Consider the following 13,764-nt stretch of genomic DNA (forward strand, 5'->3'; position numbering starts at 1 on the left):
GTATTGGCATATTTTACTTGTATGTTCTCATTTGTACTAAGATTAACCTACATATGAAACCCACAACTTTTTATAACTCATTTTTATTGTCTTTTTACCTGCTTTACTAATTGCATCCTGCTGATAACACAGAAAGAGTCTGAAGAAGGCAGCTGGGCTCAGGTATGACCCTTTCACATGATTTTTTTGGACAGAACACTCATTATATTGTAATTAAGAGTGTATCAATACGCATAGAGTATTGTGACAGTATCTCAATGATTGAATTATGATTTAAACATTTTAGAGTCCTTCTAATACAAAGAAAATATCCTCTGGATGGGTTTGCTAGGTCAAGCACAGAGAGGTACATATGCCGTAAATATTTTTCTTAAAAGAAATGGCTACATTCCAAAGACATCTTCTACCTCCCAGCTAAACTTAGAAAAAGTGTTTATGTCATTTTTGAGAATATGCTAAGAATTGGAGATCTAACATTTCTAAAATTATACCAGATTTTTTTTTAGAACAATTGTATAAATCACACCCAAGTATCACTCTAGAAATAGTCTTGTATAATTGGGAACAATTTTTTTCACTTTAGTTAGACTATCAATTACTTATATTTTTCAACTTCTTTCTCTCTAATATATGCACACTTTTACACAGTCTTACTGTCTTTACTCATGGCACTCCTTTTCTCTTCAAAATCTCACAAGAATAGGAGATGAGGGGACTATATTTCCCCCTGTAGAAAATATAGCCAGCTTGCGCTGTTACCCTTTTCCCTATGATGGCAGGAGAAGATGGTAAAAAACAAAACGGAAAAGCTAGGCCTGGAAACGGTGCTTAAAGCTGAGCATGATCCTATTGAGAAGGTGTTAATCTTGCAATTTATGAGTTCTCTTTTCTGTTAAGTTTCAGTAGTACCAAAATAATTTACAATAGTGAGATATAAAGTCTATTTATTTGGCATCTTACTTGTGCAACTAATACAAAAATGCTCAACATGCATGTGGGGTTTTTTTTTGTATACTTTCTTCCTCACCCTGTTGAAATTTTAGCTGAACAATGAAGTAGCTTAATGCCTGAATGCCAGCTTTTAGGAGGTATCTGATTTTCTCCCATCTTAAAGAATTAATTTATTGAGCTCCACATATGATGCACTTAGGTTTAAGCTGTTCACAGCTGAAAATATCTCCTTAATAGAAAGCATTTGGTCACCCGTTCTGACTGATGGTGAACATAAGTTTGGCTGACAAACAACTGAAATTAACTTCTAGGCTTGAAAGGACTACAGGTGTATAACTGTGACGTGTAATTAGATTCTATTTAGGAATTCCTACCCGCCCCCCCTAAACAGCGACACGAACTTCAGTTGATTCCTTGGAGCCCTGTTTGTATTACCCAATCCAGTGTAGGATTTGTGTTGCATAAATGTTCTAGAAGGTCAACTGAAAGCAAGTGAGATTATGAAACAAACACATTTTGATTGTGTAATAAGTTTGCTTGCATTTAAAACTCAAAATTGAAACTATGATTTCTTATGACAAAGAAAAATGCTTAAAATTTACAAGGATAGAAAACAAAACGCAACACGCAAAACTGCTGTCAATAAGAAATACCTCACAGTGGCTTCAACCTCCAATGTCAAAATGATGTAAAAGAAATAAGCATAGCAGATATATGACCTGTCTTCAGTCTGTGGTGCAACCTCGAGCAAACTCAAGAATTCATTCCCCCTCTCTCTTATTTTTTTTTTTCTTTTTTTTTCCTGTAGACCCTGGCTTATGGTGACATGAACCACGAATGGATAGGTAACGAATGGCTCCCCAGTCTGGGTTTACCTCAGTACCGAAGTTATTTTATGGAATGCCTGGTAGATGCGAGGATGTTAGACCACCTGACAAAGAAAGATCTGCGTGTGCACTTAAAAATGGTGGATAGCTTTCATCGGTAAGTTGGCATAAAAACTACACCTGTAAAGATGTTTAAGTGTCTGACATAGAGCTCAGTGCTGCACAGCATCAAAACACTTCCTTTCTGTTGTTCTGGTGTGGAAAACCACACAGAAAAGTGAGTGCTGAGTGTCAGAAATCTGTACTGAGAGACTCCTTTAGTAATAGCAACCACATTGCAGCTATGTCTCTCAAAACTAAGGTATTGGTAATTTTCATAACGAGCAGGGAACCATCAAGATATACATAAAGCCTTGACAGTACAGAAACAATAATAGTTTATTAAGTGGTTTGACAGTACAGAAACAATAATAGTTTATTAAGTGGTTTGACAGTACAGAAACAATAATAGTTTATTAAGTGGTTTAAAGTATCAGAAAATGGTGTAATACGATTTGAAGCCCTGAAATCTCTTGATAATGAAAAGGTATTGTGTGTAGCACATAAAAGCTGTTAACCGTACAAGCAAGTTGACAGTTACTCAGGTTTTCTAGGGATATAGCCAAGAAGCTAAATTGGAAATATGGAAATAAAAGCATTTAGACTTTAGAGAGAATGATGTTTATGTGACAAGAAGTGTTTTTTTAAAATTTAATGTACTGTCTGATTTGTCATTTTTTTGAGGCCTGATTTGATAAAACATTTCCCGGCTCACAAAGGCTGACCTTTTCTGAATACGATTTTTAATGGTTTGGGTTTCTTACGCTAGAACATAGAAATCTGTGGAGTTTTTTAAAGGTTTTGCTCTCCCCTCTGTCCTCAAGATTTCCTACATGGGCATCATGAAACACCTCATGTGAAATGCAGGAAATAGATCCTACGTATGTTCCCATCTTCAGAAGTATCTTTATTAACTCTGTAAATGTTTCTCTTTAAACGACAGAACAAGCTTGCAATATGGAATCATGTGTTTAAAGAGGTTGAATTATGATAGAAAAGAACTGGAAAAGCGAAGAGAAATGAGTCAGCATGAAATAAAAGGTGATAGTTCCTGGAAATGTTTCTTCTTTTGAAGCTTGAAACTATTAACCCCTTGTCATGCCATTTTAGCAAAGCATTTAGGCATGTGCTTTAAGTAAAACTAATATAAATCCATCTGTCTTCAGCACACAAATTATTTCCTTGAACTAGGCACAGTTAAGTACTTTGCTAAATTGGGGCTGCAATTCCAAATGGTGTTTTGATACGTACCTTTTTCTTAATTGGATTTTGGGGGCATACCTTACCCTAGCCTCTTTCAGCCTCAGAAGCAGAAGGCCAAATACCCAGCAGCTCAGTGGGACCTGCTGGGGGCAACACGGGGAAATCAGAGCACTCAGGACCCTGACACTGCACTCCTGCCTTTGAAAACCTTTGCCTTTGATTTCTTTCTTCAACATGTGTATCATAGAAAACGTTGCTTAGAGGGGTGGCCACTGAGGCAGTTGGTTGGTATATAAGAATAGTTCCTAACAGAACTGGCCTTATTAGAAGATTTAACAGCTGATTTTAAAGTATTTTTCTCTGTAAAGCTCTCTAGAGTAGTTGCAGGCCCACTGCGTGGTTCCTTTTATACGTAACAATTAGGGTTGTTTTTTTCACCCTTATCAGAGGTGAATCCTTTGATTTCCTTAAGCATTTCCAGGTCTAGTGAATACAGCAGTTAACACTTTTCACAGAATCGCAGAATGTGATTCAAGCACCATGCTGACTGGAAGAGCTGGAAAAAGAAAAACAGGGAATCAGAAGGGGGGGATGGCTGCAGAGAAGTGTGCAGTTGCTCAAGGCAGATGATGGCATTGCACTGATGCAAAGACTTTGATGTGGAGGCATCAGTGTCAGCCTGAGCGGGCCTAGCTGGAGACTGATGTGGGGGAATTGGGTGTTGCTCTTAAATTCTGGGGTTGCTTCAATGCTACTCACCGCTAGGACCATGGTAATAACCCATCGTCTCCTTCACCCTGTCATGCATCAGTCAGCTAGACAGGGTCCGGGGTGGGATTTGGTCTCAATGATCTCCGGCTGCCACGCCGAGTGTCAGCCGATCCTGACCCCAAAGTCTGGGATGCTCTTGGTCAGGCGATGGAGAATTTCTGCTCCTGAACAGCTACAGTAGCTGGATTTCTAAAGATTCAGGAAAAAGCCTGATCGCATAGTAACACAAAACTCACTATAAGCAACTTCCTTTTAATCTTACAGGCAGGGTAGGATACTTTTTTTTTGTAACGGCTAAATCCTCAAAAATGGTTTCCTAGCTCATTTTGTTGCCTTAGCTTTATAATTGGCATGGACCTTAACAGCTCAAGCAGCTTTCTGAACTAAAAATAGTTTTAGTCTCTAAAATGATGAACTCATCGTTTGCTTTATGGCATCTTATTCAATGGTAGGTGCTGACCTGACTCTCAGAATGTTTAATACAAAACTCCCGAGTGAAGCCTTGAGGAATGGATATTTCTCCTGTTCCCTTGCACTGTTAAACTGTAAAATCTTGCCTAAGAATTGAAAAGAGTATCTATAGTAGGTGGGAGGAACTGCATTCTGGAGATGCCCTCTGGAAGCACCTTTCTCCTTTGGAAAAATAGTTTACAAAAAACACGTATCTTGAAGGCAGATAAAAATCACACAGTTGCTCCCACACCCTGGGTTTTGAATAGGAGGTATGAAAGCTATATGAGTAGTTTGCTGGCATTCCTTGTGTAAGAAATAAAGCAGGATGACATCCACAGTGCATGCACCTGTACAGTTTGGAAGCTTTCGGCTACCAGGAGACTGAACCTCTGTTGTGTCCTTACAGATGTGCTGGTGTGGAGCAACGATCGAGTCATACGCTGGATACAAGCTATTGGCCTCCGAGAATATGCAAACAATATTCTAGAAAGTGGTGTACATGGTTCACTGATAGCACTGGATGAAAACTTTGATTACAGCAGTTTAGCTTTATTATTACAGATTCCAACACAGAACACCCAGGCAAGTTTGCTCATGCTACTTCTGGTTAATCTGTACCCATTATTGCCTTTTATTCATCTTCAACTGTTTTAATTTTTTACTTTGGTATCTCTAGGCACGGCAGATCCTTGAGAGAGAATACAACAACCTATTAGCACTAGGAACTGAAAGACGACTTGAGGAAGTAATCAATTTTATTTTTAGTATTTATAAAATATCATGGTAGAATATAAAATTTGAATGCATGAAGACGTTAATTGACACATTGTGAAAAAGAGTCAGTTACAGCTATAAAAAAAAAAATTAGGAGATGCCTGTCAAGGTTTTTAAAGTAACCTCAGTATGGCTACATATTCACATCATTTTGGATGCTAAATGTGGCACTGCACTCTTACACTAAGATGAACATTTTCCACAGAGGAAACATTCAGAAAGGAGAGGAACCCCTGGCCAGAGCACGTGGCAGCAGATGCATGTGCAATCTATTCTTTAGGACACTTACACCCTTTCTTTAAAAATAAAGAAGAGAAGTGGCTTTTTGGTGATGTTTGGGGTTGGTGGGTTGGGTTGGGTTTTGTTGGTTTGTGAGGGTTTTTCTGTTGTTCTTCAAAGTTAATATGTAATAGATTGAGATTTGGGGCAGTTATGTAGGATGGGGAATCTCAAATCCACCTATGAAAAATATTCATCTTAAGGTAAAAGTCCAGTGCAAAAATAGTCAAGTCTTGGACTTCTGCATGTGAGGAGGAATAAAACTTTTAAGGACTTGCTGAAAATGTGAGATGCTTATGAATTCTGTGCATGCACAAGTGTTTAATTCTTTATTAGCACTTTATGTAAGCCTCCTAATGCAGTAACGAAACACTGCACTTTCTGTCACTGTCTTTGGAAGAGATCTATCTTTTAAGAAAGTTCTACTTTAGCTGATACTAAAACCCTCTACTATATCAAACCAGAGATTTAAGAAGGATTTTCCACCCCAGAATTTAATATTTCTAAAGCATTTACAAGAGTGTCTCTAACGCATTGCAGTTACTAGGTGCAGCGCAACAGGGCAGGGTAGTTGTTGTGGAATACATTTGACAGTGGGAGAGGCAGCGGACAGCAGGACAAACTGATCAAAAACCTTCAATTTGCTTAATCAAATACGACCCTGTGTCTTGACAGAGCGACGACAAGAACTTCAGACGTGGCCCCTCATGGCGACGACAGTTCCCCCCGCGCGAGGTTCACGGGATCAGCATGATGCCGGGCTCCTCGGAAACGCTGCCGGCCGGGTTCAGGTTAACCACGACGTCGGGGCAGTCGCGGAAGGTGGCAACTGACGGTACGCAGTCCTTTCTGCACTTACCCTTGAAAAGCAGGCGGCTCATTCTAGCGTGCTAAACTGACCTGTAGCGCATGTCTGTCTTGCACCAGAATGGCCGTGTTCACGTAACTAAGATGAGCGGAGTCTGGGAGAGTTGAATTATGGAATGGAAAAGCACTGACTTGGCATACTATTTTTTTCAGGTTTTCTCCAGACTGTCAGTGTTTATGCTAAAAAAAGGCAGGGGGCGGGGAGCAGCTAGGAATTATTTTACTGACTTTCATCTAAGATTGCATATAATATCTAAGCAAATTTTTCAGCTCGTTAACCTCTCTAGCAGGTGAAGTGTATTTTAGAGAACAAACTTTAAAAGGGCTATCTCCTTTATTTTCCTATTTGACTTTCAAACTAGCTAGCTTGGCCTTGATCATCAAATAACTCAAGTTGCTAACTGTTAATAAAAATCAGATGGGTAGTATAGTTAGGAGATACTGAACTTCAGGTACTAATTGAGTTACTGTATACCAGTCTTAATCTTCTCAGGAAGTCTTTTAGTTTCCAAAAGATGCACTAACTCAGCAATGATTGAAAAAGTAACAAGAAGATCATAATTAGAAAATAAGTAAAATTTTAAAATCACCGTAGGAGGGCAGGGAGAAAAGGGACAAATCCTATTCCAGCTATTCCTTCAGGTATACAGATGATAAAGCCAAGTATACCTGCTTGAAGTTCTGAGAAGTACCAGTACAAAGACTGGTCCATTTCAAATACTGCTGTTTATTTCCTCATGAGAGAATTTAGGTCTATGAATAGACTTATCTCAAAGTAATTTAATACACTGTTTGTAGTGATTACATCCTGTAACTCTTGAATGAACTTGGTATGACAATATTGCCATGTAAATTCCATTAAGCCATCTAAATTCCATTAAAGTTTCTCGCCTTTAAAAACAGTACTTTATAGTTGCAGTTACAGATGGAATAATTTACTGATTGCATCACTGAATTCCATTGACTCCACTGCTCATGTGCACGCTTTGCTTTTAATCCTACGCTTTCTGTCAATGATGGAGCTGTAAGACAAGAATCCATTCCAAGGCCAATTCCATGTAGAAATAAAGGTAGTAGCTCCCCAGGCATTTCCACTGCCCATATTACTGTACCAGCCAAGAACGTTACAAACATTCATGGATTTCATCTTCTAGCCATGCTATGATGTAGAAGATATTATTCCTATTTTACAGACAGGGAACCTAAGACACAAGGAAAATGTAGTGATTTACTCTTGAGGTCTTCCAGGCAGTTTATTATTGGTCTGGGTACTGAACTTGGTAGATTTAAAGGTAGACTTAAAGGTATCTTCATCCAGGATTTGGCTTCCTGTCTTCCAGGGCTAAGAACAGTATAGTATTTAAACAGCGTGATATATACAGTATTAGGAGTTCCAACAAAATAAAGACAAAACTGAGTTTTAAACTGTCCATGTAAGATAGATTTCAACAGTACATCAGACATGAAGAAACTCTTAAGTCCTGAACTAGACCGTACCCAGATCATGTCATAGAAGCCACAGAGCAATTTAATAGACTTCCTTCCAGTGAGAAACAGACTGATTTATTTTCTTTATGATTCTAAAGAGGTTCTGGTTTTGTTTTGTTTTGTTTTTGTTTTTTGCAATTTGCAGTTGCTTCATCACGACTGCAGAGGTTAGACAGCTCAACAGTTCGCACATACTCATGCTGACAAGGCCTAGCAAAGAAGCCAGCACTGAATTGTTGTGAGTATTCATAAGGGACCATCACAAAAGCTCTTTATAACTGTTTGCTACACCCAGTATTCCTTGGCATTATTCTAGCAAGAGCCAGCATGGAGCACAGAACCTAACTCAGACTCACTAGGGTGGTCATTTCATCATGACAACAGTCTTGACCTCAGGCCAGGAGATGCTACGCTATTCTTTTCCATGTCTCAAACAGCAGGTTCTTTCTGCTGAGACCACTTCAGCAGATAAGGCAAAGGTTTTCAGTCAACTCTGTTCAGATGATAGCTCACCAACTGTAACATTTTGTATGCTCTCAAAGCTGGAATTCGGGAGACAGCAGTAAGCACAGGGTGTGAATTTACTTTATGAAACTTGAAGTAGTTCTGGCAGGAGCAGGAGTCTTCCACAGTTCTCTATTACAGAGATTCTTGCACTTCTCAAGTCATTCAGAATGGACCAGTGGCAAAGAAATGAGATTCTGAGCTGGATGCAACTTTGGATTAAATCTGGTACTGGAATTCATGTTGCATTTCTCACCACTTATCTGTAGAGTAATGCTATGAATCTCACAGATTCACTTTTCCAGAGTTCTGCAGAAATAGACCATTTTCTGCTACGTCACAAGGTTTGCAAAAAACAATAACATAAGCGCTTTCATTAATATGGCACCATTTCATGCTAATATTTTCTCAGTAAAACAGTTATCTTTTCCATTTAGTTACTTGGGGGACTGTAGGGGAGCTAGAGAGCGTATTTGCGTAGCACCAAAACCTCACCAGCCACTAAACACGCCTCAGTAGCTGTTACACATTGTAGGCAAGACATGCCAGGCTCTGCAAGAAAGTCCTTTTATTTTTAGATTCCTAAGACTGGAATACATCAGTAGTTGTGTTACTCTGCTGATTAAACTATCTGAATGCACAGAATCAGGAACAGACTCTAACTGAGCAGCAGAGGGGATGGATAGCTGGGTGAGCTCTCACACAACAGCAAGAGAAGATAATTTTTTTTAATAAGGGGAATATGCATCTGAAGAGCAGACTGAGAAGAGCTGCAAGCAGGCTGCACATGTAACAAGTGAGATGGCCTGTGATCACAGCAGGCTGCAGATTCTTGCACTCTGCTGCTCACCTTTCTTACAGAGAACGTCAAAGCTTCGCATTTCAAAATACTTTCTGCCAAGAATACCAACTAGGTACAACCTTACAGTGTCTTACAGTGTTTCTTCACAACAGCTGGGTTCAATTAATATGCTTTCAAGTTGCGTCTCAGGTATTTTTTTGAACACCATGATAAGCTGCCAGGAACCAGGAACTGACATTCTCACAGCGATTACATGAGCATACTCTGCACAGCCCAGTTTGAGTGCGCTCTCCAGATCGGAAATTTAAGAATGTTTTAAGCTGGCTGGTGTCTCACCATTTAATCTTGCAAAGAAGTTTACCACAGAGCACAGAGGACAGGTCAAGCTTTCTGCTGTGCTGTCTGTATGTTGCCCAGCTGGGCATCTGCAAAGCCGCTACACAGGATTTAGCACTCACACTGAGCTTTCCCAACACTCTTCTCTTGTGAAACACTTGTCACCGCCAAGTCAGAGGCTCAGCCAGGACAGTTTCATTGCCACTGGCTGGGGCAATAGAACATACCAGTTTCACTTTTCTTCTAATGAAATGTCGAAGGGGATTTGGCAGAATCAACGATGTACTTTATCAGTGAAGGGTTTCAAAGAGGATTTGTAAAGACAGATGGAGAAGAAGGGTTCCAAAAAGATGTGAATGATAGTCTGGAAACAGCTGGTCCATAGCAAAGAAATCGTCAGGATGAAAAAGGTAAATGCTGCAGCGAACAAGTCGAATCACAGAGTACATCAGCAAGGTCTATACACTTAAAATATGTGTCCGGCCTTGTGCCAAACAGGCCAAAGTCTCCAGATGCAGGAAATTAAACCCTGGTGCTGAATCAAGAGTTAGAAAACAACTGTAAAATGAACATAAGCAGGAGTCTGTTTTGATCTAGGGCAAAAATCAGTATACATTAGTAAAATATTAAAATATATTATTGATAGATTTATGTTGCAGATCTAAAATTAAACAACAAATGCACGTCACCCTCAGATACTCAAACCCCATGTTTTAGTAAAACATGCAATAGCTTACTTAGTGCTATGATATTTTTTGGTGTCATTACAACCTAGACAAAATTAGAATCAAAGAATCTCACTAATTAATGTTTGTTTATTTTTTCCCTTAGATGTCATCTCTTTCTACTTCACCTGAAGTGCACTACCACTACTTAGGAAAAAGAGCATTAAAACTCTCTGCAAGAACAGGGTAATAGGGAAGAGAACACATAAGGTTTATCAGACAAACAGATATGATGTCCCTTTCATGTACTGGTTAGTTTAAAACAAGAACTAAAAAATAGCTAATTGCTACAACAAACAAAACAAAACAACCTCCCCCTTTCCTCTCAGCATCTCTGTCATCAGAAATTTGGCAGTAGTGCACATCCAAAGCTTTTTTTCAAATGAAGCCACTCATTTTTACATTGTTCCATCTGTTTTATTGTAAAATACTAGACATTTACGTATTTACTGTGTATGTATTTCTTTTAAAATGTGTAAGTCTTATGTAAATGGATATAAATATGATTTTTTAAAAAATAAAATCTATGGTACATGGGGTCTCAGTGCAAACATTTGACAATAGAGTGTCAATAATACTGTTTGTATCTTTCCATTCCACCATTTTTACAGTTTTTGGATTGTAACAGTCAAATGAATATGTTTAGCAGAGTTAGAAGCTTCAACATGTTCCTACTGAGAAAAATCTGTCTATTTAAAGCTGAACACCTGCCTCTGATGATGTATAATAGAATGACATAACCTGGAACCGGAGCCAAAATGGACCTCTAAAGACAAAATGGAAATGTCAGATATCTGTAGAGAAGCTCCATGATGGTTCACTTCTTAAAAAACTAACAAATAAACCCAGAAGAACTTTTTTTTTTTAAAAAAAAAGGCAATTTAATAAAACATTATTTATTAAAAAAAAACAAAACAAAACAACACACCACCAAAAATTTCTTCTCTGTTACCTGCGGACCAAGAAGAATCTTGCTTTACCAAGAGCCACCTTTTCATTCCAGGATCTTCAGACACCAGCCAGCATTGGAAAATTAAATCCAATATTTGCATAGAATCAGTTTCTTGTTTCAACAAAGAAAACGAAAAGAAAGAGAGAGAGAAAGAGAGAGAGAAAGAGAGAGAGAAAGAGAGAGAGAAAGAGAGAGAGAAAGAGAGAGAGAAAGAGAGAGAGAAAGAGAGAGAGAAAGAGAGAGAGAAAGAGAGAGAGAAAGAGAGAGAGAAAGAGAGAGAGAAAGAGAGAGAGAAAGAGAGAGAGAAAGAGAGAGAGAAAGAGAGAGAGAAAGAGAGAGAGAAAGAGAGAGAGAGAGAAGAGAGAGAGAGAGAGAGAGAGAGAGAGAGAGAGAGAAAGAGAGAGAGAAAGAGAGAGAGAAAGAGAGAGAGAAAGAGAGAGAGAGAAAGAGAGCCAAACCCCACCATTTCTTCATTATAACAGGGCATTAGACAGGCTCCTGTCTAACGTTATGCTTTTAGCCAAGACGGCCTTGCTGAGACTTCACCGAAGTCAGTTTTATCAGAGGAAATAACTGAAAGACAGAGTGATTAATATATAGTGTATAAAAGTTTAGAAGAGCAACTATTATCTGCTGTGGCTTTATTTGGTGGTGTTATTGTTGTTTATTCTTTGTTTAAATGGGAAGTTTCAAAGTAAGACCTACTTAATAGTCATTTACCTATTTGCTATTTTTCTGCTGCTTGATCTTAGCTCAAGACCTGTCTTTTAGTTATTTCTTTTAGCAGTTTGATCTGCAATGTTTGCACGTACATAAACATTTGTTTTGTCTATTTTCATTTGGCAAACTTCAGTCAATCAGATGGTGAAAGATTTTTTCTCCCCCAATGTCAATAAAAAAAGAGAATTCAGTGCTATTTGTGTTTATAAGTCTATTAAGCTGGGTACGTAGTAGCATTAAAATATTTTGGATGCCAGATACTTCTCATAGCGAAGCACAAGCGCATTTTGCCACTGACGGGTGAGTTACAATGGATTAACGGGTCAGAATCTGCCACGAGAGGGAGCACTGGACTTGCTGATGGGTGTGCTCCTATCACTTGTTCAACGTCTCTAAAAGTCTCTTTCTGCTTTGATGGTGTAACCGGCTTGCTGGGCAGCCCCTGAGCCGTGCACAACTCCAGGCTGAAGCTGCAGACAAAGCATTCTGCACTCAGCGTGCCTCAGCAAAAGGCTCCTCTAGAAAACAAAAGCAATGCCCATCAAACAACTGTTTTTCCCTAGCGTACTGCTGCAGTAAGGTCGCTTGCTTTGTCTGAATGCTGATGAATAAGACATTTGCCATTTCTGGAATCAGCCACATTACCACGGTGGTAGTGGGGTGACTGCATTTGACCACTCTGCCCCCTCCCTTTTATCCCAGTCTTGATTTTGAAGGATTCTCACCAAAAGAGGGGGGAACAGAGAAAGAAAAAATTTTAAAAAAAGCAGCTCAGGCTTCGTCAGAAAACACAAATAAGTTATTACAAACATTTTTGTCATGGAGACACTTTAAGACTGCTAACTATTCAAGCTCTTCACAAACAGTTCAGATGATAGATAATTGTTTCTTGTCTATTAATATGAGCAAATAGCCCCTCAGAAAGGTAAGTGCCGAAATGTCCATTACTTTTTTTTTAAGTCTGATATTAATCCTTTCTTCCTTAAAAAAAGAGCTCAAACTAGAAAACAGGTTACCTTACCTTATGAATGGGGACACTGGTGTAGGAACATGAGGTGTCATTAGGAAAACTATACGAGATCTAGGAAATTAATCCTCCTCTCCTACATCCTATTATTAGAGGACCCGTGCTCTCACTAATTGGTTCCCTTCCCCTGCTTCTGCAATTACAATGAGATGACTGCAGCTGGGATAACTACACTGAATATACGCAACATCTCAGCTTGCATTGTATAAAAAAGTAATGGCCATGCACCTCATGAATGTGACACATTTTCTCTGTGATAAGACCCTCGTAGTTTCTCACCGATTTAAAAAAACCCCATCGGTGACAACTTTCATGATGTCTCTCTTGCCCTGTAGCTGTTCAGCATAGGTTGCCAAGGTGCAGCATCATGAAATTGAAAAATACTCAGCAGTCTCTGCAAGGCACTCCATGATCTGGCATGAGCCTCCTATTAAAGCCTTGGTATTTGAATAATCCATCCTGAAGGAAATAACATCTTCAACTAACTGCAAGTTATGTAAGAAGTATTTCAAGAAAGTTATCAGGACATCTCTGAGGAGCAAAATTACTCCCACATATAAATCACTTGCCTGTACCCTTACCATATCTACCAGACAGCACCATCAGCCTTTACTCAGTCTTTAAATGCTTTTAATCCCTGTTCAGATTGTGATTTTCAACTAAATCAAATAACTGAGCAGGGTGGCTACCTTACTGTGCAATTATTTGGCAAAAACGAAGTACAGCACAGACTGAAACTACGCTGTTTCATTATAAGACGGTAGGACCTGTTTCATCACAGTTGACTCAGCTGCCCACAGTCCCTTGTTAAAAACAACACATGGACTTTTTTTTCCTATGGCACTGGTAGAGCTCATTGACTCTTATGAAAAGTCACAGGCACAAGGCAACATGGGAGTAATGGCTCATGTTAATTACACGTGTTTATCACCTTTTAGTTCCTACATCAGTCTGCTGGTTTACTTCATCACTTCACAGTGCTATCA

The 13,764-nt window shown here is 39.0% G+C and overlaps 1 protein-coding gene across 5 annotated transcripts in view; it reads left to right on the top strand.

Annotated features, from left to right (window-relative positions):
- Nucleotides 1–7,916, top strand: part of PPFIA2 (PTPRF interacting protein alpha 2) — a 315,886-nt gene extending 307,970 nt beyond the window's left edge. For all 5 annotated transcript variants that reach the window (XM_065626973.1, XM_065626972.1, XM_065626971.1 and 2 more), the window contains 7 exons: nt 133–162; nt 1,760–1,935; nt 2,821–2,918; nt 4,711–4,886; nt 4,981–5,049; nt 6,033–6,192; nt 7,858–7,916. In XM_065626973.1, the coding sequence (XP_065483045.1) occupies nt 133–162; nt 1,760–1,935; nt 2,821–2,918; nt 4,711–4,886; nt 4,981–5,049; nt 6,033–6,192; nt 7,858–7,916 (768 nt within the window). The remainder of the gene's footprint in view (nt 1–132; nt 163–1,759; nt 1,936–2,820; nt 2,919–4,710; nt 4,887–4,980; nt 5,050–6,032; nt 6,193–7,857) is intronic.
- The last annotated feature ends 5,848 nt before the right edge of the window (nt 7,917–13,764 follow it).

The sequence above is a fragment of the Caloenas nicobarica genome, chromosome 1 (genome assembly GCF_036013445.1).
Source record: "Caloenas nicobarica isolate bCalNic1 chromosome 1, bCalNic1.hap1, whole genome shotgun sequence".
Taxonomy (NCBI): Eukaryota; Metazoa; Chordata; class Aves; order Columbiformes; family Columbidae; genus Caloenas; species Caloenas nicobarica.